Below are 26,444 nucleotides of genomic sequence, written 5' to 3'. Positions count from 1 at the left end.
TCCACCTCAACTATTTTAATTCGGTTTATTTGAGATGTTTAGAAATATTCAAACGCGGGTTCTGAAATAGTCTGAAAAATGAGAATGACCCAGTGTTCTTCCAGGTGTTTATCATAATGATGTTAGGAAACAGAATGATGATACTGACTATCAATCTATACTAATCGTGTACATTGCTTATCACCACTGTAAACCACGAACACAATGAGACACATATTACAGCATTTTTAAACGATATAATTGCAGAAATACTTGGAACCTTGTGTGTTTCCGTTTTATTTTTCAAACTCTAACTCTAAACACTACTTTTATTTTTGAAGTAGATGAGCCGCCACATCCCGGAAGTACATTCCGTCCTCGTGTTTTATGTAGCGTTTATTGTGCGGTGTTTTGGTGAGTCAGTATTCGGTTCATATTTTCGGCGATATTGTCGTGGCATGTAAGAGAACTCGGTTGCAATGCAAGTCCTCACGCCTCGAGTTTACTGGGCTCAGCGGCATGGAGAGATTTTTCTCCGAGTGGAGCTGAGCGATACCAAGGTAAAATAGTCCATCTGCTTAGCAGCTTTCACCCTTAACTTGTACACACTGTACAGAACATAATGTATACATCATTATTTTCTTTGATATTTGCTCTCCATACAAATTACATCTTTTAAGGTATCGCGCTGATTGTCCTTATGCGGGGTAGGGCAAATTAGCTCAAATTACCTGTGCTTATTTGCTTATTAATAATTAATGCTATTCGTATGTTTTAATTTAGTGGTCGTTTTAACAATTGCTTACAATTTACTAAAACATATATATATATATACAACATGTTATTTTATAATCTCTGCAAATATGTAGACATTTCCAAATGATCCCTTTTACAACATTCCTTGGAAATGACAATGTCCCATCACGAGTGAACTATTTTTAGAATCGGTTTACCTGCTTGAAAACTTACCAAGCGTCCAATCAGATGGCTGTGATGTCATCCTTTGTAATGCACAAGGGGGCATATTTAATATATAATATACACTACCTTATATAATATACCTGCAAGGTATTGGTCATGTCTTGATTATGTCTTCTCGTCTCAATACTAAAAAAGTATTGTATGGATTTGGTTCATGCCGCTGTTATGTCTGAAGTAAACAGCCCATTCCTTGCAAACACTTGTGACATTCAACACTCATTGTACAGCATCTGTTAAGTCAATGTCTAATAAAAGATGCATGATTTAATTAATGGAAGTGCTTGCTTTTGTTCAAGCTCTTCAGTGAAGACCTGAAACAGAACAGCGATATTTTTTTTTATTTGTTCAATGCGATGCATTCTTTTTATTGATGACGACACAAGTGTCTTTAATCTTTAATTCTCATTGTATTTTCTTAAGTTTTCATCTTAGTCAATTTTAATACATGTCTTTCAGAATCTTGAAATCAACACGCAAGACAACACAATTCAGTTTCGAGGTTTGTATGTGTATTTTCGTATTTTTGCAAATGTCTATCTAAAGAAGCAAAGTGCAGTGTGGCTGGTTAAAGAATGTTACTCTTCATTCAATTTCCTTATTTATTCAGTTTAGTTGAGACCAACTGCAGCACAATTTTTTTTCAAATATTGTTCTCTTCATAATGTTCTTATCCTTCACAGCACAAGGTCATGGAGCTAAAGGAGACAATGAATACAAGTTTAGTTTGGACTTTTTGGAACCTATCCGACCTGAGGTATTAATTATGTTATTCATTTCATTTTTCAGTTCCACATCATTGTACTTCACGAACTTAGTCTTTCAGTCTACTTGACAATCCTGACGCTCAAATGACGTATCTATCCCCAACATGATATACCTTGTCAGTATCACTAACATGTACGCAATGAACGAAATTTTTATGTGGTCTGCACTCCCCACTCGCTGTTTTCGAACGTTGCGGACAGGAGCGCTGTTTTGCTGTATCAAAGTCAAAAGGCAAGCAGCATCAAAGTCAAAGTCTGCTTTATTGTCAACCTCTTCACATGCCAAGACACACAAAGAAATCGAAATTACGTTTCCACTATCCCACGGTGACATGCATGTCAACAGCTTTTTATAATCATCTAACTTTGACAAATGGTAGGGAATTTCCATACCACTTTTTCCTGACCTTTCCTGAAGTACTCGACTCTTGAGTACTCACTGATACCAATATCGAGTAAAATAAAACAACTCACTCTGATTTAGTATTCGTTTGTAATAAATTGAGAAAAGTGCCAAATAAAACTGACAACTCCTCGAGTTCTTATCTTTGTTAAAAAGTATATTGACATGCAAAATGATCAAAATGATGAAGTGTGTCACTATGAAGTTTAAAGATAGGGCGGTTTCCCAAAGTATTTTCATGTCAGCTTTTTTTTCTTTTCTTTTTTTACCATTCAAAGAGAAAAAAAATAATTAGTACAGGATGTTCCAGAAGTCTTGGGCACATTTCAAATCCTCATTTCAGCCAAAGTATGAATGGTTGTTGGATAAAACTGGTACCATTTTAAAACTAAATTCTTTCAACTTTTTTTGTAATGCCAATGATTTTCTTTCTTTTTCATTTTTGATCCAGTTAGGATGCTTTGCCATTTGCTCAACTAGAAAAAGAGATTGCCTCCATGAATAAGCAAAACCTAAACCTCGAAAAAAGCAGCCAGTGACAAGTTACCGTCACATTTATAACTAGATTCCGAAGTCGCTCGTGTTTTGCGCATGTGTACTACGTTGTTTCATCTCTGTGTACCTTTCAGATTGCACATAAGGCAACCGAGCGTCAGGTCGAAATCAAAATCAAGAAGCAAGAAGAGCGCTGGTGGGACCGTCTGACGCTGCAGGAGAAGAAGCCCGTGTTTCTGGCTCATGACTTCAACCGCTGGCTGGATGAATCTGATGCTGAGACGGAGCTTCTGGCAAAGGTATCAAACTCACAGCCGGGCTCTTTTTCAATCTCCAATATAGCTTTAAAAATCCCTCACTTTCTTTGACAAAGTTGCTATACTCTTCAGTTACTGAAATATTGTTATTTGCGTAGTAAAACCATAAATCAACATCTCTCCACTTCGGGATCCTTGAGTTGTTTGGACTACAAAAGTCTCTCAGAGTAATAAAGATGGCGGATTTGCGAAACTATTTGGCAACACCCATTACCTTATTTGGTTTGTCCCGCCCGAACGAATGTGATGTAATACATAAAAATACGTAATAGAAAACGGAGAAAAATGAACAGAGTAAAAAATAGCCCCTCAAACAGATCATAAAAGTATCTCTGCAGCACCTGGAGGGATAGATTACACTTTTCTACACTCTTGGAGACTCCAAATACACAAGAAAATGAATTTAAACAAAAAAAGTGGATTTTCCATGATATGTCTCCTCTCTCAGTTTTTAAGTACGGCCTTTATTGCTAGCTTGACAGAAAGACTCTTGTAGTTTGACAGAATTGTGAATTTTGGGAATAATAAAATGGGAACGTGTAACGCTTAATGTTTTTTTTTTGGAGGAACTAGCAAGGCGCAACAAGATGAGAGTGGAGTCAAGAGTTCGTAAAGATCGTGAGTTCTGTTTGAATCCTCATCTGCATACAAATCAAAAACTATCAAAGACACTACGTGTCACCATTGCTTTCTTTTGACTTGATTTTTCTTCGATAGCATACCTGGGTCTGAACAGAGGCTACTTATTTATGTACAATCTGGTGCAGTTCCTTGGATTCTCCTGGATCTTCGTCAACTTGACCGTTCGACTCCTCATTCTTGGTCAAGGTTTGTTAATGTTGCAGGGGTGTGCCACGGCCCCCCATGTTGCACTTACATGTCACATGTTGGTGACCTTGAGGGAAAAAAAATTGTCTAAGTGTGCCATGCGACTGGCTAGCAATCAGTCCTCACCTTCTGCCTTAAGACAGCAAGAATAAGCTGCAGCACCCCTGCCAATCTCGTGAGGATAAGCAATTCATAAAATGGATGGATATTAAAATTAGAATTCATGTGTATTTAACAGGAATGATTCAACATTGCCTTTAAAAAAAAGATGACAAAATGAGATGCAAGATATGCACGATTCAGCAAATTTGCTGTATTAGTCTTTGGTCAGGCTGTAGATAAAATGAAAGACTACTAAATACAATAAAATTACAATTAAATAATAAAACTACTAAAGAACATCAATAAATACAGCGAAGTAATGTAGACAATAGAATATGGTCTCCGGTTTGAACTGCTGACTAAAGACAATGGAGAGGAGGACAAAGCCAGCAACATTTAATGTTGATTGCCCTTGCGGCCCCCCAAAAAATAAATAAAAACTGAGCTGACTTGCAGTCAAGTAGAGTCTTAGAGTTACAATAAGACTGCTTTAATGCTGCTTTGATCATCTTTTAGTTCACCTGAACCAACCACCAATTTGACCTTTTCCAAACAACTCTCACTTGTGTAACGCTAACTAGTGGAAGCTAGTTTCGAATCCTAGACAATAATTTTGGCTGGATTATAATTGTGAGCGTAATTAGCATTAGTGCGTTGTACATGATTAGCACGGCGCGAACAAAAAGGTCAAGGAAACACTGAAGGGCTGCCATTTGAGGAGAACCAAATCACTGGGAGACGGCGACAATTTGTTTTGCAAATGCCAATGATTATTAATGATGATTATGCTCAGTGTCGCAAACAATACACTGTTTTATGATAGCATTTTGTTCCTCTCCCTTCTCCACAGATTCATTTTATGATACCTTCCACACCACAGCTGATGTGATGTACTTTTGCCAGATGATGGCTGTTCTGGAGGTGATCAACCCCTTGTTAGGCCTGGTAAAGACGGGCTTTTTTCCTGCCATGATTCAGGTAAAGAAAACCTGTTCCTATACTCGTGTGTCGATACACCTTTAAAACTGCTGGATTAAAAAATTGGCCAACTCTAGAGTTTGGGTCAATTTCAGCTTTAAAAAAAAATATTGGGTGTTCTGTACAAAAATGGGTTGTTTGGGGCGTTTTAACCTGCATTGTGTTGTTTTAAAACCACCAATTTTAGAGCTGTAGCATGTTCTTCATATGCTCACTTGGTGAAGTCAACGCAAAATTTTCTTGACAATATGTTTTATGTGCCCCCACTAGTCTAAACACAGCATTTTGAGCCATATTGCGTTTGTGGAATGAGTTAAGCAGCAAAATTGACCCATTCTTATCCGTCTCGGGGCGGCCATTTTGCCACTTGCTATTGACTAAAAATGACATCACAGTTGCCAGGTCTCAGGTAACAACCAATCACGACTCACCATTTTCCCGAAGCTGAGCCGCGATTGGTTGTGATGTGAAATGTGATGTAATTTTTAGTCAAAAGCAAGTGGCAAAATGGCCGCCCCCTGAAATGGATAAAACCAGGTGAGTTTTGCCTGTTTAATTAATCTTCTTAATCAGAACACTGACTCGTTGGGCTGCACAGAACTTATTCCAAAGAAAATTTGGGGGATGACTTCCCTTTTAACGTCTCCTCTCACAGGTCGCAGGGAGGAATGTCATTTTATTTGTCATCTTCGGCTGCTTGGAAGAGATGCAGAGCAAACCTATTGTCTTTTTTGTGTTTTACCTGTGGAGCACCATTGAAATCTTCAGGTAAGATATCAACACACTTATATGCTGCTGTTGACGATGAAGACGATGACGATGCCTTGCTGGCCGGTGGGGCTTCTCATTCTCAGGTACCCTTTCTACATGCTGGCCTGCATTGGCACTGAGTGGAAGCTGTTGACGTGGCTCAGGTACAGCCTTTGGATCCCACTGTACCCACTTGGGGTTATCGCGGAAGGTAATTGCCCCCCTTGTGGCTGTGTTGAGAAAAGCTCATAAACAAATGTCATTTGTTGGTGACGACTTGTATTTTTCTGGATTTGTGCAGCGGTGGCTGTGATCCAGTCCCTCCCCATCTTTGAGGAAACACGTTTGTTAAGCCTCCCCCTGCCTCCGCTTTTGGGACACGACTTAAGCTTTTCATACACTCTGCGGCTCTACTTGGTTCTCATGTTTCTGGGTAAGGTAGCAATCACACACTAGCATCCTCACTAGTGTGGATTGTGTATGTGATCTTTAATCCATGGAGTAAATATTTCCTTCCTCAGGACTCTTCATCAATTTCCGATATCTATACAAACAGAGGAGGAGACGTTTTCGATCAAGGAAAAGGAAAGTTCACTAATGGAGCAGGATGCGAGACATACTCTGAGACGCAATGTTTGTTTTACTCATTGCCTTTTCAATGAAATTCATACTGGTTCATTTCATCCTTGTTTGCCTGGATTAGATTTCCTTTATTTGCCCTCTCTTAAACTTAAGAGTTCCACCCCACAGGTGGTTTGACTGGATCATGTTTTGTTTATGTTTTAAGACATACACAATTAAATTTAAACACAAATTTATAGTATTAATAAATGTCCTGGTTTTTTTTGCCCTATATCGTGTACATACAGTGAGGCAAAATGTATTTCATCAGTCAATGATTTCAATGATTCCAACTCAAAATGATGAGAAATGAAAAAGTTGTAATTTTCAGCAAAGGTAGATTTCAATTGCGAGGGACAGAATTTGGATTAAAAAACACACTGAAATCACATTTTAAGATTAAAGAATTTTTTCAAACTATGGTGAAAATATGTATTTGGTCAATAACAGAAATTCAATTCAATGCAAATATTTTCTGTGATTTTCCACATTTGCAAACACTGTTGCTGGTATTTTGGCCCATTCCTCCATGCGGGTCTCTTCTAGAGCTGTGATATTTTGGGGTTTTGCTAGGCAACACATGCTTGCAATTCCCTCCACAGAAACTGGCTAGGCCACTCCATGTCTTTGAAATGGAACCACTCCTTCATTGCCCGGATGGGCTTTGTGTTTGGAAACATTGTCATGCTGGAAGACCCATCCACATTTCGTCTTGAATGCTCTCATTGATGCAATGAGGTGTTTGCTCAAAATCTCACATTGCACGGCTCAATCATTACGGTCTTGAATACAGATCAATAGTCCCAGTCCCTCTTCTGGTTCATAAATATGCTCTGTGGCAAACTTCAAGTGGGCTTGGATATGAACTGGCTTGAGCTTGATTCCCTGTGAATGAAGTGTGTTATTGATGGTAAATTTGAGAACCATAGTTACTTTGGGCCCAGCTCTCTGCAGGTCATTCAGCAGTGTAGTTCTGGAATTTTCCATCACTGTTCCCAAATCAGCCCTTGTGTGTCTGTTATTGTTCAAATACTTAATTTCCACCATAATTTACAAATAAATTCTCTAAAAATGTTAATTGTGATTTTCAGGAACTTCTATTTACATCCTGTCCCTCTTACAGTTAGTGTACCTATGGTTTAAATTAAAAACCTGTCATAATTTTAAAGGGAAGTCAAGCCCCAAATGTTCTTTGTAATTTGTTCTATACAGCGTAACTAGTCGGAAACACTGTGTTTTAATTTGGTTTTTTTTTTTGTGTGGAATATGAGTTAAAATCACACCACATGTTTTAATCCATCAGTTGCCATGACAACTGTGACGTCATTATCAATCAACAGCTAGTGGCAAAATGGCCACCCCCCTGTGATGGATGAAAATGAGTGAATTTTGCTGCTTAACTCGTATTCCACAAACACAATATTGGGGCCACATACAACATATTGTAAAGAACATTTTGGGGTTGACTTCCCCTTTAAGTGGCAGAAATTGCACATGCATCAGTGGTTGACTAAAGACTTTTTAGCCCCAGTGTATGTGAATAGTTTCCATCTGTTCTGTGTTTGAGGGGGAAAAAAAGAATACTTCTGTCATCTTGCAAAATTTGTTGGTTGAACATGCCATCATTGACAAATCACAATAAAGATTTTATGTACTGAGATTGGCTGACAAGCAGTCTGCCTTTTGCCGTCAGCTGCATTATGCTTCAGCGTGCAGTGCAGAAAAGAGGATGGACATATAGATTATAAGTACAGATTCCACCCAATGACAATGTGTTATGTTCTTGCTAAATGTTCATACACTTAAATAGTAACCTTTTGTATTTTTTGTTTGTGGCCTGTTCATAACGCCTCTAGTTGAGCTAATTGTGTACTCTTGGTGGCAAGATTTCCGTGACAGCTAAATCCAAATGACTGCTGTTTGTCAACACAGCAGTTCCCTGACGACACTCTCAAATCTCATTTGTGAGAAAGTTGTATGCTTCATATACATTGTATATTAAATAATGTATTCCTACTAAATGAGAGTGTGTGTGTGTGTGTGTGTGTGTGTGTGTGTGTGTGTGTGTGTGTGTGTGTGTGTGTGTGTGTGTGTGTGTGTGTGTGTGTGTGTGTGTGTGTGTGTGTGTGTGTGTGTGTGTGTGTGTGTGTGTGTGTGTGTGCGCGTGCGTGTGTATGAGAGAGAGAGACACTGATTAACATGAAGTCAGTTTTGGTTGTGAATGCTTTCTATATATTATATTTTATTTCATGAAATGTTTTGGAGAAACTAAATTTAGAAAATCTTGTGTTTAGGAAGCAGATGTGTTTTTAGTGTCAAATAGAGTAAACGAGAGGTTAGAGGATAGGAAATGGATGTGAATGACAAGTCTGTTCTTTTTCATAAGGATGCTCTTATTTTTAATGTTAATGTTTCAAACGAGTAACAAAGTAGGTATACATAATTTGATTCTGTACTTAAGTAGATTTTTCAGGTAACTGTTCAGTACTTGAATATTTATTTTTCTGATGACTTATTTTTACTCCTTTACATTTGAAAATATATCAGTATTTCTATGGCTTTGTCAAAATAGGCTTGTTACATTTCAACCTATGCGGATGATGACACGATGTAAAAAGGAGGTAAAGTCAACTGCAATTGAAATCTTGATTAATTGATTGATAGAGCTTTTGGGGATTTCTAAGGCAGGAAAAAAGGATAGGCAGTAGAAGCAATAATTACCACTGAACAGATTTGGGCAAGTAAGGCATTCCCCATTGAATTACCTTATTGAATGACAAGTTATTGATGTCAGCTACAAAAATAATTCGTGGTGAATGCATTCCCTTGTTCCAGCCAAAAAAAATCCCCACCAAATTCGAAAGCTTTTATAAAAAATAAAAAATCTTACATGATTACGCACGCACACACACGCACGCACGTAAACAGCTAATCAAATAGGGAAATTAATTTGTGAGTTGCAAATATCTTACCATTGTTCCGAGGTTGTTTGGGATGATTGATGATTGCTCAAAGAATAAATACTTTAAGAAGAAAAAGTCTTGGCCACACCCAACACATACCACACCCCTTATTGCAATGAGCGTGACTGCCGTCACGATAATTGCCTGCGGTGTCACTGATATGAATGTTGGCTAATTGATACAGCCATATTTCTGGATGGGAAGGTAAGAGGTGGCTCCAAATCCTCTTAGTAGCATTATGCTGAGCCTTGTTCAAGCCTTAACATTGTTGCCTCCCCCAAAAAACATACTCAGCGTCTCTGATAGTGGCTCAGGTGGCGTCGAGTGAAGCTCGCTCACGGGAGAAAGAAGCAGGCAGAGCAGCCGACGTGCAGGTAAGAGACCGTTCGCTGTACTATATCTAAGTGGGATATGATTAACTTTCTTTTTTTTTCCCGATTATCAGCCATTCTAAACTGCATTTAAAAAGAAGTCGCATTTAAATGTGTGTTTTTTAATTGTGAGAGTTTGGGGATCTATACCCGTTTAAACTAACCTATCCTTTCCTGCCGTGCATGATTGTACTAAATATACACGAAATGAAAGATGTTTAATGCGTGCGAAACGGTACCAAATCATCTGTGTAGTCATAGTAACAGGTGGCTGTTGGGATCTACAGCTGTGCACTAAAAATGAGCTACAGTACTTTTTCTCTTGATGTTTTTCTTTGGTTTGCAGCTCTGCCACAGGTGGAAGTCAAACACTATAAGATGAAACATTTTGGACTACTGCTATGTGTGTCTTTTGGCCACATAGAAGCAGTAGACTAACCATGAAGGACTGCATCTGACACAATTTGCTGTTTTGACATGAGGACAATAAATGCGGCCCCTCGTCCGAGGAGACTCCGACGCAGTCGTGTCTTCTTCTTCATCTCAGGTGTGCTCTTGTGTTTCTTCTACACGCTGACACTGAAAGCCAGGCTGTCAAACCTCAGAGTGTCACTCTCCATCCATACGCGGGACATTGTGGAATTAAAAGGAGGAGATGAAGCTGTTGAGGAGGTCAGCGTTCCAGAATTAACATCACCTAATGTAACACAGGAACAAGTCCAGTCACCCAAGAGTACCCAAGCCACTGTGGTTATTGTTAACAGGACAGATATTGAGCAGTGTATCTATGTGGAACCCCAACCTCCCAAACCTCCACCGCCCACCGTAGCAAGCCCCCCTCACCAACCGCCGACCAGGAAGGGCGAGTACCCGGAGGATATCTTCTCAGTGGAACAGCGACGTCAAGGCTGGGTGGTTCTCCATACCGTTGGGATGATTTATATGTTTGTGGCCCTCGCTATCGTTTGCGATGAATTTTTTGTCCCTACTCTGGAGGTCATCACGAACAAGCTGGACATCTCTGATGATGTGGCCGGTGCCACCTTCATGGCAGCCGGTGGCTCAGCTCCGGAGCTTTTCACTTCCCTGATTGGCGTTTTTGTCTCCCACAGCAACGTGGGTATCAGCACAATCGTAGGCTCGGCGGTCTTCAATATCCTCTTCGTGATAGGCATGTGTGCCATCTTCTCTCGGGAGATGTTGCACCTAACCTGGTGGCCGCTCTTCCGGGACGTGTCCTTTTACATTTTGGACCTCATGATGCTCATCATCTTCTTCCTGGATAACACAATTCTGTGGTGGGAGAGCACCATGTTGGTACTGGGCTACATAAGCTACGTGTGCTGCATGAAATTCAACAGCCAGATTGAGCGCGTGGTGAAGACACAGCTCAACAAACATGTGAGCATCGTACAAGCCTGGACCACTGATGAGCCTGACAAGGTTAGTCACAAAGACAAGAAACCCTTGTTTCTGTGTCTATTGAATTTAATACCATGTGTTCCTAAGTAACAGCAGTGCAACTTTAGTCATCTTTGTTTGGGATGGAGATCAATACTTTATCAATAACATCAGATCCATCAATCTTTCTATTCTCCCGCACTTCTCGTGAAGTTCAAGGGTGAGCTGGAGCCTATCCCAGCAGACTTGGGGTGAGTAGCAGCGTACAGCAGTTGCTAGCCGATCGCAGGGCACAGATAGACGCGCCCATTCGCACGAATGGACAATTATGAGTCACCCATGGACCCTTTACAATGTAGATATTTCCATGATTCACTGACTGGTTCGGTCTCCGTATCATCATATAGGCAGATGTTTTCCAGAGTAAAAGCATATGTTTGTTAATGTCTTGTTTTGATTCAACACAACAATAATACTGGTTAACAAGTTGCAAGTAAATATTTCCAGATTATATTTTTGCACTGAATGGAAATCATACCTCGGTTTTTCTCCAGCATATCATGTTTTCATAATCATTTTAGATCACGAAACAACAAACTGATTATTACAAATATTTATCGTTGAATTTAATCGATTAGTTGTTGACAATCGATTAATCGTTGCACCCTTTTTATTCAGAAAAGAACAAAATGGAAGATGTGTGGAATTATCACGATATTAAATTCTGCCAAAAATAGGATTAAGGTAGCAAAAAAAAAAAAAAGGGAATGTGGTAGAGACGAGACTAAAAGAAACATGACATGACTCGGGGTCCGGGACTGCAACATTACCAAGCAATAATCTGACAAAGACAAAAGGAAACTAATAAACGAATTAACAAATCGATGAGACAACAAGGAACAGCAGATAAGACTGAGGGAACTGATTGGATGACACGATGGAACCGGTTGACAAAAACAGATGGACACAAAAACGGACTGACATGAAAAAAAAGGACACAAGTAAAACTAAACTAAATCCAACCAAACACAAAATCAACAAAAAGACACAATTATTATTATTATGGGCAGGGCCCATATTATGCAACGCCCATCATCAACACTGGACATCTTTGTTGACTTCATGTCATACAAAGTCCTTTTTTTTTTGCTCTGTCATCATTCTCCCCACATTTCTGTCCCTTTTGGATCCTGTGTAAGAAGGACACTACACAGTGATTTGCAGTATGAGCAGCCTGTGTTTGTGTAAAAGCCTTTGATGCTGAGCAAAAAGGAGTCCAGGTGTCCGGCTGCGTCCGAAAATACCGCTAGTGGACATGGATGCAGCGACCAACGTAAATGCGTCATGGATCGTTGCTATGTTTTGATCAAAGGTATTGTTGACAAGACAATTGGACGCATTCATAAGCACCCCCACTGCACATTGTGCCATTAGCATCAAGCACATTCACAGATTGCATTTGCTTCTTTAGTCAAGTATGCAGGACGCGTGAGCCCACATCAACGGGTCGTAATTATTGGAATATGGGGTCTTTTTATGCATACTCAAGCCCTCTTATCTTACATCTCCATAAACCAACTTGAGCTTTCAAAACTCCTTTCGTAACAATTAGGACACAATTTTTTAGTATACATGTTTTTATTTTGGGATTTATTTATTCCAAAATACAATTGATATCCAAAGAGATGCTACCCCTCAACTTCAACATTTTCTATTGATTGGAAAATGTATGCTGATTTATGTGCACAGTCGAGCTATGCTTCACAACCACTGTCTTTATACGGTTGTAGTGGATTTTACATGCATTGGTGTTCTCCTCGCTTGTTATTGGACTTTCATGGTTCTTTCGATATCAATCACAAACTCTGCCCTCACAGGAGGGTGAAACGTTGCCACCTTCTCCGCCTCCCCCTCCACCTGCCGCTCCTGCTGCTATGTCCATCGATGAGGGTAAATCTGGAGAACAACCAGAGCCAACTCAGAGCTCTCTAGTGAGCAAACCGACAGATCTCCAAGCGGACAAAGCCAAACTCAAGGTACAAATAAGACATTTGTCATTTCTATTTATTATAGTATTTTGGTTTCGGTGCTAGTGACTCTTGTTTGGTGTATTGGATGATTGCGTTTTGAGGATACAAGACGTAATGGCAGTTTAATGATATGTGCATGTGGAAGAATCATATATATTTGGGATAGCATCTCATTCTTTAAAACAGCACATGTTGCAAGTCAGCCAACATGGTTGAGATGTCATGGCTTTTCTTTTCATGTTTGCAGGTGCGTCCTGCCCTGCAGCGAGGCGGGAGCTCAGCCTCCCTCCACAACACCTCGTTGAGGAGCACCATCTTCCAACTGATGATCCACACCCTGGACCCTCTGGGGGAAGGTAACAAAATACAGCATGTACAATAAACATAATTTTTTTTTTTTTACAAGACGTGATGTCAGCTTGTTTAAAATTTTTTACAATTGCACCCACCAATTGCCCCTCGCCTCGGTTATGGTTTAACTCCCATAACAGTCCTTTGAGTGAAATTGTGACTACCGTAATTTTCGGACTATAAGTCGCGGTTTTTTTTCATAGTTTGGGTGGGGGGGCGACTTATACTCAGGAGCGATTTATATACATATATATGTTTTTTTTTCACTTTTTTGGGCATTTTATGGCTGGTGCGACTTATACTCCGGTGCGACTTATAGTCCGAAAATTACGGTACAAAGTGTCCTGCGACAAAATGAATTTGACACCCCGGATAATAAAACAACGATTATGGCTCGATAGCAAATATTTGTATAATGCTGTACAATAAATGCAGAGAAGTAGTTCTCTGCATTCATCTCACTGGATTTTGATCAAAAAAGAGTTGAAACATAATTAGCGCAGTTAAGTCATATGGTCTACTTTGTCCTACCTGTGGGTCAGTGTATCTTATTGAGGCCCGTCCTCAAAATTGCAACCGGTTCTTTACTCTAGCAGCACTCAGTCACAGCCAATCCCTAATCAGCTTTCCAATACACGCTCATACAAGCTGGATAAAAGCCAGCATGCTAGCACACCAAGCTCTTTATCGCTAATGAAATAGTACAGCGATCGCCACGGCAACCTGCATCATCAGCATCTTTTAGATCACACTAAGACTAAGTTAGCTGGTTTGTCAGTTGTACAGTTTATTCAAATAAGAAGTTTGAATGTGCAGTACGTCTGTGTGCCTGAGCCTGCCCGATTCATCAGATATTAGCTCTATTAGAACTGGCAATTGTTCCTTTGTTTTGTTTTTCTCTACGCATTACCGTAGTAAAGGATTTAAGTGTTAATAAATTAACCATTAAAAAATAATTAATTGGTTATCAAAATTTTATTCTCCTAAATATCTGAATCGGCCTAAAAAATCCATATTGGTTGAGCCTTAGTACACATTCAGGTATGCAGCTCTAAAAAGCATGCTGAAATCAAATCCTGTTGTGTTCTTCCTGGTCCCAAAAAAATGAAAAACAGAAGGCATGGATGCGTGTGTGTGTGTGAATTTGTCCCTGTGGCTGTGCTGTGATTGGCAGGCTATCAATCCCGAGCCTAACCGGTCTCTCACCTTTTCCAGGTACAACTGATGGGCCCTCTGACCAATTCAGTACATAAACAGAAACATTCTGTGCAAAATATGATAAAGATCAGAACTAGAACATTGTGGTTTCTCTTCTAGACTCAACCCTTGGAGGGGCACACATACCCCCTGGCGCGAGAAGAGCTAGGGGAGGTAAGCTTAGGATCAGAACTTTCTTGGTCTGAATTTGTGCTGCTCTTGAAGTGACTCAGTGTGTAAGAAATGTTAAAGCGGGGTTATTGTTTTAGCTTCTTAAATGAGGAACTAATTAAGGATTATTCTACAAACAGTAGTGGCATGTGACTGAAGAGTCACATTTTGTGGTGTATTTCTCTCAGAGACGTCTTTTAACGGTGACATCAAAGCGGAGGGGTTTATGCAGAAAAAAGGTAACCTGTGCCGTGCATGTGCTGTTCTTTTTTCCTGTCTTGCTCCAGGGATGTGTGTTTTGAAAGTGTTTCTAGCGGTACGCATGCACTCTAACTGCATGACCGCCCGCCCATGATCATTTGCTAAAAATAGATGATGATGGCTTGATGCTTTCACTGTAAACACAGCGAGTCACATTCTGGTCTGCTCAGCATCCTGCTCGGTACATCCGGGCTGTAATGGTCCCTGCTTGATACTCCCCCCACCCACTTCCACATGTGCTAGTCTGTTTCATGTATTGATTGATGTGTGACTGTTTGCTGATTTTTTTTTTTGGAAGGGTTGTCTGTTTCATTTCATTGCACCTTGCGGCATTGAACCTATTCTAATTGAGATTCAATAATTGTCTTAACTGCGGCAAATAACAAAGTAAAGCCTCAGAATGTTTCTAACACAGGTTTTACAGGGTTTACTCATCTACTAGTTTTGCATAAAAGGGATTGTAAGGACGTAAGTGTCTTTTTTAAGTGACCAGTGTGATCTTCATCATTTGCTTACCTTCACTGAAGATCCGAGTCATGATTTTTGGTTATCTATTGTGTCTAAGCAGGTTGAACTGATTGAGACAAATATTTGAATCAAAACTGATCTGGAATTTCTGTTCACCTTTGTTGACAGCTTGCTTTTGTTACAGGTCTGTGCTCCCTGATTTAAAGCACCTTTTTTTTTTGCCCTCTCGAGGTTTTTGATGAACATTACTGATGGTGTAGGCTTGAAAGAGGTTGATCTCAGCAATCAGACCTGTGTGTGTGTCCATACATCGCATTTGGACTAATGAGGTGCTTCAGAGCCTGAAAGGCAGAGCAAAGTGTATTTGCAGGGAACTTGAAGGGGTCTCAATGAGTCCAAATCAGTTCGCCAGAGGACCAGCATGCTGATTGTTGCCCCCGTGTGTGTGTGCGCGTGTGTGTGCATGCATATTTACATTTGAACATTGTGACATCTTTGTGAATTCATCAAAATGTTACTGAACGTTGGAAACATCTGTGATAATGAAAACATGTTTTTTTCTATTATCCCTGTTCTACGTCCAGATGACGGTCACGAGCCAAAATGTGAGAAGTTTCCGCCTGGTCCAGAGGAGCCGTCGACCTCCCAGCCTCCAGCTGAGCAGGTGCCAAATAACATGACAGACAAACAGGATGGGTCAAAGGTGTGCAGGTTGTTTTTGACCCACATTTAATAATTGCTCACCAAATAATAAATTTGCCTTCAGGTTGAGCTTTTGTGTGCATTTGCGATATATAGATCATTTTCCCCGTTTGTTCCATTTGTCCTGTAATATTGTTGCTGATTTTGAGATCTGTCTTTGTCCATTTCTTTGGCAGGAGAGGCAAAATACGTACAAGAGCTTGTATTATTCTGTACACATTGCATGTGTACCATAGCCTTTTGTATACCGCATGTCCTCATTATAAGCTGAAGCCTCTCCCAGCTGACTTTGCGCTGATTCATGGGGATTATACGGTGCATAGCATTAGCTGAAGTAATGATTACATGAGCAACACAGTAAACAGGCGAGCATCACATCTGCCTCAAAGTTCGGATAAAAATTAGCATTCAAGAATGGCACAAAATTGCTTAACAGCTACCAGACAGTTAACGTAAGAATTCAATTTGTTTCATTTTTCTCTCTCACAAAAACACAAATTATACAACACCAAAACTTTTATTTAGCGAATTTTACAACAGCTGCAGCTGGGAAAAAAAAGCGTCCACATATAGCAATAGGACAAAGAATAGGACTCGGGTGGCTTGTGAATAAATGAATTAAATAAATAAAAAATTTTTTTGAAGCAGCATAAAAAATCTGCTAAGGGACACATCAGGCCATCTCTGATTAAAATTTGCTGTTGACCAATGTAATCAGCAACCCTCGATTAATCAATCCCTTTGCGTGAGTCACTGACGGTCACTATGTGTCTTGCTCGCAGGAAAGCTCAGGTGGCAGAAGTGGCGATGAGAGCACTGACGCAGATAGCAATGCATCGAGTGAAAGTGAGGATGATGATGGAGACAAAGAGGAAGAGGAGAACGAGCCCTTGTCTTTGGATTGGCCCGAAAGCAGACGAAAGCAGGTCACTTACCTGCTCCTGCTGCCCATCGTGTTCCCGCTGTGGCTCACGCTCCCTGACGTCCGCAACCCGGTGTGTATATGCACCAGTGATTCTTGAAGAGTGTCACATAAGAAATTCAGGTGTGCTGAGGGAAAATATTATTACTATAATTACTCGTGTAGGCACTAGTTCATACATCAGCCCCCCCCCCCCCCCAATTATCACAACACACCACAAAACAGTCACGCAACGTAAAGATGAAATAATGCACTTGTCTAGATTTACATCGCAGCGGTTACACTACCCCTTTTTATTCATTTTAAGGATCACACTTTTAGAAATCATAAAAACACATTCAAACAGAGAGCAACAGCAATAGATAACACACCAGAACACCTCTTTTTCAGATAGGAAAAATGGAAATGTAGGTCAAATGAACTCTTATCTATTTCAATTGACTATATATATATATGACGACGTATGAACAATTCTTACATAAAGCCTCTCGGAACGCGTCATGTTTGCGTATGTTGGTGACTGGTGAAAGGAAATAGACAGACGTGACAGGGCACTTGAGCTACAGGGAGGCTGCTCAATTTTTGCTCTTTTAAATCAGCCATGGAAAGGCAAATAGTTTTTTAAGAGGTTGAAGTGGGAGTTGACATCTTAAGCAATGTCTGCAATGATTTCCAATGGACAAATGGTGATTGCTCCCTCAAGTGACTCATGGTGAGTCATGACATGAAGGGTGAGGAGGGAGTGTGGCCATATTCTTCTATAAAAGTTATTTTTTTTCCTCCAAAATGAATGAAAAAAAAATAGAAATTGGAAACTTTTAATCTCCCCAAAATTACATATGAGCTTGTTAATGAAAATTGGCCCATCACAACTGGACTGTCCTTAGAAGCCTTTTTGGGTGGTGGGAAATTAAATAAATATATTTTACAGTTGCATTCATGCCTTGACAATGTACTACCAACTTCACAAAGATCAAGGCATTGCATTTGCACACATTAATATCATCCACCCATCCATCTATCCATATTCTATACCGCTTGCTCCCACTGGGTTCGCGGGCGTATAAATGATACTAATTATAACTCAGTGACAAAAGTATTAGAATATTTACGTTGCACTGGCATTCCGACAATGCACAAGCACAAATGATATATTTGTTGTTTACTTAATTGCCACTATCCCCAAACAATGCTACTGACCGTGTTAAGACCGTATGCAAAACCTGCATAGAAACTTTTTTTTTTTTTTAAATCACTCAATTAGCGTCTCCTCAATTAACTGTACAGAAAAAGTGGAATACCACAAACCTTGACCCGGCCTGTACTCGCAAATTTACTTGGTCTGACAAAAAAATGATAAGTTGTTTAATTTTACTCAATGTTAAGGCTGACACATCATCGGCCAAAGGAGCCATTCAAGTCACATTTCAACAAATAATGCTTTTCTTTCTCTGTCAAATGTTCACCTTTGTAATTCCCAGACATCCAAGAAATACTTTGCCTTTACATTTATTGGCACAATCTTGTGGATTGCAGTTTTCTCCTACCTGATGGTGTGGTGGGCTCATCAGGTCAGTTCATATTCACTTGCACTCACTTTAGAGTTCAGAAGTCTCAAACCAAATCAAATTCAGCACACAGTATGTGTCTATTTTCTCGGGCCCAGGTGGGTGAGACGATAGGTATCTCGGAGGAAATCATGGGTCTCACAATCTTGGCAGCCGGTACGTCCATCCCTGACCTCATCACCAGTGTCATCGTGGCTCGCAAAGGTCTGGGCGACATGGCTGTGTCCAGCTCAGTTGGCAGCAACATCTTTGACATCACTATCGGGTAAGTCTGCTTAGCCTCGGGCTCAAGTACGGTGTCTTGTGCATGTATTACCTTATTCACGCAGCAATCCACATTTCACAACTATCCATTTTCTATTGTTTAACCTATTGAGGTTCAGGCATGCGGATAACTGTTCTTGCCATATTGTCTAGACAGTGGTGTCAATTTAAAAAAAATCTATATATATAATTCATTCCCTGATGAGTTTAATGTTATCCTCATTGAAAAAATAGCCATTTTATTTTAAAAATAAGGACACTTCCAAGTGACACCGAACCTTTGAACAACCTTTTACAGATACTTCGGCACCTGAATAACATTTTTTAAAATATTGCTAAATAAATCCTTTATAATGAAATCAAGTAAAAAAAGATATTTTCAATTTAGTATTAATGTACTTAAATTACAGTCACGGGGGCCGCAAATTAATACTGCTACCGATTACATGCTAGCTATGTTATCTGCTATGCTAGCTGATCAAAAAGAAAAAAATATGTGAAAAAGAAAAACGCAGACTTACTTTTGATCTACTCATGCTCTGAGAATGAAACAAAGAAATGTGTAATAAAACTATGTTTTGAAAATTTCATGGGGAAGAGAGAAAATGTCCACCAATTCTAGACTGACTCCTCTCGTACTGTTTTTGCTTTGCACTTGTAGTCTACCGGTCCCATGGCTCTTGTACTCGCTGTTGCACAACGGTCAGCCAGTGACTGTCAGCTCCAACGGCCTGTTCTGCGCCATTGTGCTCCTCTTTCTTATGCTACTCTTCGTCATCATCTCCATCGCCACGTGTCACTGGAAGATGAGCCGAACGCTGGGCCTCACCATGTTCGCCCTCTACTTTGTGTTCCTCGTCCTCAGTGTCCTACTGGAGGACCGCGTCCTTGTTTGCCCCGTCTCCATATAACATGATTATGTAAAAACTGCATTAGGTCCTTTTTCATACTAATTAGGCTACAACTCAATTTGACATTGGGTGCAAAGGTGACTCTGAAGGAAACGAATGTACAGTGGTACCTTGACAATGAGTTTGAAAGTTACGAGGCTAGCCACTTAGGAACGAGATGAAGGCAACAAGCTTCACAACATCTGGCCACAATCAGTTCACACTGATTACTTTGCAGTGGAAGTACAAATGCAATTGTGGTTTGTGCCAGCAGTTTCTGATTTTTGTGCAGGTATTTCACAAAATTTATTTCTTCTAACAATGGAATGGAAAAAACATACGTTGGATTAAAGAACAGGTGTCTAACTCAAGGCCCGGGGGACAGATCCTGCCCGCCACATCAGTTTTTGGGTCCCTCAAAAGCAAACAGTCAGGTTTCTTGCTAAAAATACAAAAATCGCAAATTGTCTTCAATTTCACAAAGATTTGTCTATAATTTGTCTTTAAATGTGAGCATGTATGAGATGATAGCCTTCCAAGGGTATTTTTTCAAAGTCTGAAGATGTAAAGGATGGTAGCATTAGGCGCTTTGTTTCCCACGATGCAATCTTACCAATCAGGCTCTTGTAGAAACCTACAAACTGTAGAAGCGGAAGTTCTTGGCAACAGCAGTCCCAAGAAAGAATGTCATGAAGCAGCACTAAAAGAAATAATAATACCCACACCAAGAAAAGAGAATGCTGCAGAATGTGGGTATGATCCTGCTAATAAATTATACACAGAATGTACCAAAATCATTTTTCCCCCCCCATTCATTGAGAAGCTAGAATGGATTAATACCATTTGTGTTGACTTCTTGTATTCAAGGTACCACTGAACAATGAAAGTAAAACTGCCACACAATTTGTGCATTGATTGTTCAAATATTCAACAATTCCGAGGGGGTAGTTACAAGACTAAAAACCAACCAAAACCTTCCTTTGAAACACTAAAGCCCTTTTCACGCCGCACCGAGCAGCGTTCCGTTTTCAAAGCCATTCATTGTTTATGCGGGGCGGGGACTGCGGAATGGAGTGTTGCTGGGCGTCGCGGTGCAGCAAGAGGATTTCTCCTGTGGCAGCAAAGTGCCCAGAAAAAGATTTATTTTTTGGTTTGCCCTAAAGTGAAGAACTTTTTTTTCTTAAGTGAAAATTGCACATAATCCAATTTATTCCAATACCCAACGTTATTAAGGCATTCACCTAGTCCTAGTGAGTATTCTCCAGTGGTTTAATGCAAGCAAAAAAAAAAAAAAAGCTCCACAAAATCATAAAGTTGTACCTCCACTGAAGTTCACAAAACTGCTCTGCAAAGAAAACAAATATTTTAGCCTTGAACCACTATCAATGAGTCTGCCCATGGGGTGGAGACGCATCGTTCCCGCCCTGCCAAGCAGTGTCCCACCTTGTCCCTCTGAAACATACCCCTTGGGCTGATCAGCAGGTGGTCACCCTAGTTATTTTGGCGAACCTATTGACAAGTAACAGCTTGGTTAAACTAAGTTCCACAGAGCTATTAGATTTTCTCTGCTGCTTGCGTCCTCCTCCCTCTTAAAATGGGCAGTTAAGGCTTTTTTGTAACTGAACGATACATCTTCTCAAGGTGCAATTTACATCTTTTTAATATGTACGTATATCCATGGGTCTAACCAGTGGTTAGGCACTTGGTTTTTACTTCCTGGTAGGCTTCCATATATATGGGTACATTGGAAACCGGAAATTTCGCATTACTGCATGACTCCTTCACGCTGAGCAAGTGCGGTTGAAAAGGGCTTAACATAGATAACAGTCATTTTATTGTAGTCAACGCCTATACACACGTGGACAAAATTGTTGGTACCCCTTAGTTGATGAAAGAAAAAGTAAAGTAAAAATTCTGTGAAAATTAACCAGTGAAAGTCAGGCATTGGTTTTAAACCATGCTTCAACAGAATTATTTTAAAAAAAGGAACTCATGAAACAGGTCTGGACAAAAATGATGGTACGAACAAAAATGATGGTAACCCTGAAAACTATGATATGGTTTCCACTAATTACAACACTGGTGTCAACTACAATCAGTCAGTGGGCCTATATATTGGGCTACTGGTAGTCACTGTGCTATTGGGTGACATGGTATGTACGACAGTCATCATGGATCATTTTTTTCAGATTCAAGTTATTTCTGTGACCATTCTGGGGTTTTATTTTATTAATTGAGGGGTGGGTACTAACAATATTTTCCACATACAGCATTGTTAGAGTTGACAGCCTAAAGGTATTGTGCTACTGTATATAACTTGTGCCAGATGTCGGCTGTGTGGGAATACAGATGTAGTTTTGTTGATAGAAGCTCACAGTTTTGCAGAAAATTGATTTTTGTGTCTGTCATATGGTGTCTAAAGTATGGTGTCATATTGTCCCTTTAAACAGTTGATGAACTGAAATGGATGCAAATAGAAGGAAACATTTTTCATTTAAAACATTCTGCAATAAAAATATTTTTAACAGCCTCATCTTTTTTAACTTGTTGTCTTGAACAAATATGGAGATAAAAATACATATATATATATATTTAAAATGTTTTTAGTCTGATGTTTAAAAAAAGAGGGGAGGTGGACAAATGTGAGATTATATGACTTTATTTAAATTCAAAGAGCCCTGAATGCGTGGTCCTTCACAGAACCATCACCACACTCGGCACAAGTGTGAATAACTCTTACTTACATACTGTATATATATGTTTTTCAAACAAAACATCAAAATGTAGCTTGTTGAGTCATTCCTTTACACATTTTCCATTTTACAGATGAACAATGTCAGCTTTCCCAAACTGTTGCCATCAGTGAGCTAGTTCAAGTTAAAATCAGCCCACTTTTTTATGGGCAAAGGTGCAGCACTTTAAACAATTTGTTCTTCCATGTGGTTGACTTTCATAAGACCTTCTCTTGACATGAGGGCTTCCTTCAACCACCATAACACTAAAGACATGCATAATAAGAGGTTACTTCCATTATGCAAGATTTTTCAGCTACTTATAATTCATATTGCCAGACTTTAACCGAATGCGAGTCATTTGGTTCTCTGTGCAGTCTTAGGACCACTGGTGGTGGCTCACTGGTGCATTTTTTTTTTTAATTCGGTCATTCCCTTTTTAAAATACATTTTAGATGGATATGCACATGGGTGTGAAACTAACACTATATACAAAGTCTTGACCAGCTTGGCCTGTTGCTCCAATGCGTCAGCTCATTCACCCTTTCACACAGTAAAAATACATCGACAACATGGAAAGTTGAATCTGATGATTATTAATGGATATGATAGAAGTCAGCCCCAAACCAACATACTGGTACCATATGTGCTGTAAAATGTGACAGCTACCGATATATAACACTGTTATGGTGATTACAAATATTGTAGTATTTTTGCTTTCACATTTCTTTACCTTTGAGAAAGCTACAGTTTTAGAAACGTTAAGGTAGGTAACTCACAACAGAGCAGTTACCTTGGGGCAATTTCATTTAATAGGCCAGATGTGGGAATTCACAGTTTTATTCCTGTAAATGTACTTATTCCGAGTATTAAGTCAGCAAATTGTATTTGTTTTGCCAATACAATCAAAAGTCAGAGTTAATTGTCTAAGATCTTGCTAGGAGTGTAAAACAGTTGGTACAGTACATTTCCAAGCAGCAAAACAATATGGCATCTTTACTGCCTGCTCTATTTTGCCCCATCTAATACGGCAGCGGCATTTGTGGATACACTGTAAGTTGATTCTTGGGTGTCATGTCATATACTATTGGCTTGCACATGTCAATCAATGTGTGCAAATAACGCCGCTGTGCATAAACGCAGGCAAAATGAGAGGCCATTGGGACAAATTCTGGAACTTTTGAGTGATTGAGAAGGCTGACTTCGGGCCATTCACAAGGAGTCATGCCGTATCACCTATGACTAAATTTTTTTCATCTCTGCAATTAAGCCCCTGATATTGGGGATCAAGTCAATCAGACCCTTCTCGTCTACACATGGCTGTAATGTGCTAATTAAAAAAAAAATCTAAAGATTTCTTTCATCTGTTTGTTGTCTCTGTTTGCTGCTCTACATATAGTATGTCAGCATTTCTAAAAAACACAATTCTATAAATAAAATGGAGAGAAGATATTTCTTGAAATTATGCAGCAAACTAAATTCATTCATAAAACAAGATAAAATAGCAATTCATTATTAGGCCCTAAAATCTCTTTTTTTTCCGTTCCTCTTGTGCGGTTACCTTGTCATGGTGGGGAACCTTGCATGTCTCTGTGACCCGGGTAGCTATACCGACGGGGTCTCTGCCCCCAGCAACTTGTCAACTATGTCGGGCAGGTATTCCAGTTAGACTCCAGACAAAAAACAGCACCTGGTCCTCCAGGTTGGGGGTGGGACGTGGGGCCAACAACCCCACCCCGTAAAAAGACACGACCGTTATGGAAACTTCTCCAAACTATACTACCATGGACCTCACAGTAGGCTCTAGCCAACCTATTGGCAGTATGACCGCCCCTGATGAAAGCCTTTAACAGGAAGTCAGCAGCATGCTAGGTAGCCTACAGGGACCCAAAACTACGATCCGCCTGGGTGCATGGAATGTCCGTACCATGTTCTACACATCCAAAACAGCTCAGGTCACGAGTGAAATGAGAAGGAACAGGTTGGACATCCTGGGAATATGTGAATGCTGATAGACCGGTTCTGGACACCAGGGGATGAGCGATGGCACAGTTATCCTGCACTCTGGGCACTCCGATCAACACATGCGCGCCGTGGCCCTCATAGTCTCAAAGGAGAAGGTCAACACCTTGCTGGACTGGGAACCCCTCAGCGACAGGCTGATCAGAGCCCGCTTCAACTCCATGCACTGTAAGCTCGCCATCATTCAATGCTATGCACCAACCAATGAAGCGAAGGCAGAGGAAAAAGATCAGTGAGAAGCTACAAGTCTCTAAAGTTCCTCTGCATGACATGGTAGTGATCATGGGTGACATCAACACCAAGGTGGGAGCTGATAACACAGACTGTGAGAGAGCTATGGGGAAGCACGGGCGCGGTGTGATGAACGACAATGGCGAGCATCTTGTTGACTTCTGCATGACCAACAACTGTGCCATCGGTGGTACCATCTTTCCACACAAAACTATCCATAAACTCACATGGAAAACACATGACGGTTCCACCAACAACCAGATCGATCACATCTTGATCAACGGAAAGTGGCACAGGTCTTTCCAACATGTTTGAGTTTATCGTGGAGCAGTTGGCAACCGTGACCACTGGCTTTTAACAGCCATTATTAAGCTGAAACTAAGGACAGCGCAAAAGCGGAGTCAACGTAGGAAACATCTTGATGTAGCCAAACTAAGATGCCCTAAGATCAACAAAGAGTTCTACCTGGAACTGAAGAAGCGTTTCACTGCTCTTGCCAAACCTGCAGACGAATAGTTGGACACCCAGGTGGGAGAACATCAAAAAGTCTTACGTAGGGGCAGCCACCAAAGTCTTGGGTTATAGAAAGAGAGGGAACAAAGAATGGTTAACACCTGGCAAAGAATTGAAGAAAGAACAAAATCTGCATAGACCAGATCTCCTCTCTGAGGAACATTATCGAACAGTGTGTAGAATGGAACACTCCTCTGCACATCATCGACTTTCATAAAGCCTTTGACAGCCTACACCGTTGACACCCTATGGAAGATCGTTAGGGCCTATGGAGTTTCTCCAAAACTGATCACTCTCATAGGAATGTTCTACCGTCACTTTGAATGCAGCGCCATTGTGAGCTATCTACATGGTTCACTGTGAAGTCAGGTGTGCGGCAAGGTTGTACTATTTCCCCCATTCTCTTCCTGATTGCCATAGACTGGGTCATGCGGAATACAACTGACAGACCCAGGGGTATTCAGTGGACTTTGTTCTCTCAACTTGAAGATCTAGACTTGGCCGATGATCTTGCACATCCATCTGCAGGACAAAACTGACAGATTGAACAAATTCGCCCAACAGGTAGGGCTGAACATAAATGCGTCCAAAACCCAAGTGATGTGCATTAATCCCACTCCAGATGTACCAATCAACCAAAGTTACAAAAGGTAAACAAATTGTTATCTTGGGTGCTCAGATCAGAATTGTGGCTAAGTGGTCATTTCTATTCAAGTCACATTCCCATCAATATGTCAGAAACTAACTAACACACCTACAACCACAGTAGAATCAACAGATGACTTTAGAATAACTACATCTGACTTTGTATAAATAGAATTCATTTGAAAATATCATTCCTTTTAGATTTGCATGCCATGTTTCGTGAAAAATATTGCCTTGAAAAATACTCTTCTGGTGCGTAGTAACAGTCTTTCTTTGAGGAGGCTCAGTGGAGATGATCCCTGTACAAATGAGAGGATGGCTACATGGTGAATATTTTTTTTATTCACAAACAGGACGGCAGGTTTCCTGAGCTCATCTTGATGAACTTTAGAGGTAAGGTTCGCCAAACGTCCTACGACACTCCATGACGCCCGTGCTGGGGGGGCGGTCGCAGTTGCGCGTGAGCTTCACCAGGCTTGGTGACAGGCGGTCGTACGCCAGCTTGTACTCTCGATCGAAGGCAT

At 40.3% G+C, this 26,444-nt stretch overlaps 3 protein-coding genes across 8 annotated transcripts in view; 2 read left to right on the top strand and 1 right to left on the bottom strand.

The window, feature by feature from the left end:
• Nucleotides 1–330: 330 nt before the first annotated feature.
• Nucleotides 331–24,177, top strand: LOC119120168 (very-long-chain (3R)-3-hydroxyacyl-CoA dehydratase-like). 2 transcript variants are annotated; one of them, XR_005097478.1, is made up of 12 exons: nt 331–539; nt 1,417–1,459; nt 1,641–1,714; nt 2,757–2,921; nt 3,506–3,557; nt 3,657–3,767; nt 4,720–4,847; nt 5,503–5,615; nt 5,702–5,808; nt 5,899–6,030; nt 6,119–6,417; nt 24,166–24,177. XR_005097478.1 is itself a non-coding variant. In XM_037246810.1 (11 exons), the coding sequence occupies exons 1-11, from the start codon at nt 459–461 to the stop codon at nt 6,193–6,195; spliced, it is 1,083 nt and encodes a 360-aa protein (XP_037102705.1). In that variant the 5' UTR covers nt 331–458; the 3' UTR covers nt 6,196–7,876. The 2 variants fall into 2 exon arrangements, 1 of the variants encoding a protein (XP_037102705.1); XM_037246810.1 differs by lacking the exon at nt 24,166–24,177 and having other exon boundaries at nt 6,119–7,876.
• LOC119120167 (sodium/potassium/calcium exchanger 1-like) lies at nt 9,475–20,192 on the top strand. 3 transcript variants are annotated; one of them, XM_037246806.1, is made up of 11 exons: nt 9,475–9,555; nt 9,899–10,995; nt 12,831–12,989; nt 13,231–13,339; nt 14,652–14,705; nt 14,891–14,941; nt 16,016–16,134; nt 16,916–17,128; nt 18,537–18,626; nt 18,722–18,888; nt 19,549–20,192. In XM_037246806.1, exons 2-11 carry the CDS (start codon nt 10,030–10,032, stop codon nt 19,796–19,798), a joined length of 2,178 nt encoding a protein of 725 aa, XP_037102701.1. In that variant the 5' UTR covers nt 9,475–9,555; nt 9,899–10,029; the 3' UTR covers nt 19,799–20,192. The 3 variants fall into 3 exon arrangements, with proteins under 3 accessions (XP_037102701.1, XP_037102702.1, XP_037102704.1); XM_037246809.1 differs by lacking the exon at nt 9,475–9,555 and having other exon boundaries at nt 10,117–10,224; nt 10,317–10,995; XM_037246807.1 differs by lacking the exons at nt 14,652–14,705; nt 14,891–14,941.
• LOC119120165 (C-myc promoter-binding protein-like) overlaps nt 22,421–26,444 on the bottom strand; it is a 37,649-nt gene continuing 33,625 nt past the window's right edge. For 2 of the 3 annotated variants that reach the window (XM_037246804.1, XM_037246805.1), the window contains one exon: nt 22,421–26,444. In XM_037246804.1, coding sequence (XP_037102699.1) covers nt 26,308–26,444 — 137 coding nt within the window. In that variant the 3' untranslated portion in view covers nt 22,421–26,307. The other variant, XM_037246803.1, reaches the window with a different exon arrangement.

Source organism: Syngnathus acus, chromosome 3, assembly GCF_901709675.1.
Source record: "Syngnathus acus chromosome 3, fSynAcu1.2, whole genome shotgun sequence".
In the NCBI taxonomy this organism is placed as follows: Eukaryota; Metazoa; Chordata; class Actinopteri; order Syngnathiformes; family Syngnathidae; genus Syngnathus; species Syngnathus acus.
This window is presented reverse-complemented; position numbering and strand designations above follow the sequence as displayed.

Coding starts and splice junctions, on each gene's coding strand:
- LOC119120168 (XM_037246810.1), top strand. CDS start 459: ATGCAAGTCCTCACGCCTCGAGTTTACTGGGCTCAGCGGCATGGAGAG. Junction 1,460..1,640: donor CAACACAATTCAGTTTCGAG/GTTTGTATGTGT, acceptor TATCCTTCACAG/CACAAGGTCATGGAGCTAAA. Junction 1,715..2,756: donor TGGAACCTATCCGACCTGAG/GTATTAATTATG, acceptor TGTACCTTTCAG/ATTGCACATAAGGCAACCGA.
- LOC119120167 (XM_037246806.1), top strand. CDS start 10,030: ATGAGGACAATAAATGCGGCCCCTCGTCCGAGGAGACTCCGACGCAGT. Junction 14,706..14,890: donor CGCGAGAAGAGCTAGGGGAG/GTAAGCTTAGGA, acceptor TATTTCTCTCAG/AGACGTCTTTTAACGGTGAC. Junction 16,135..16,915: donor ACAAACAGGATGGGTCAAAG/GTGTGCAGGTTG, acceptor TCTTGCTCGCAG/GAAAGCTCAGGTGGCAGAAG.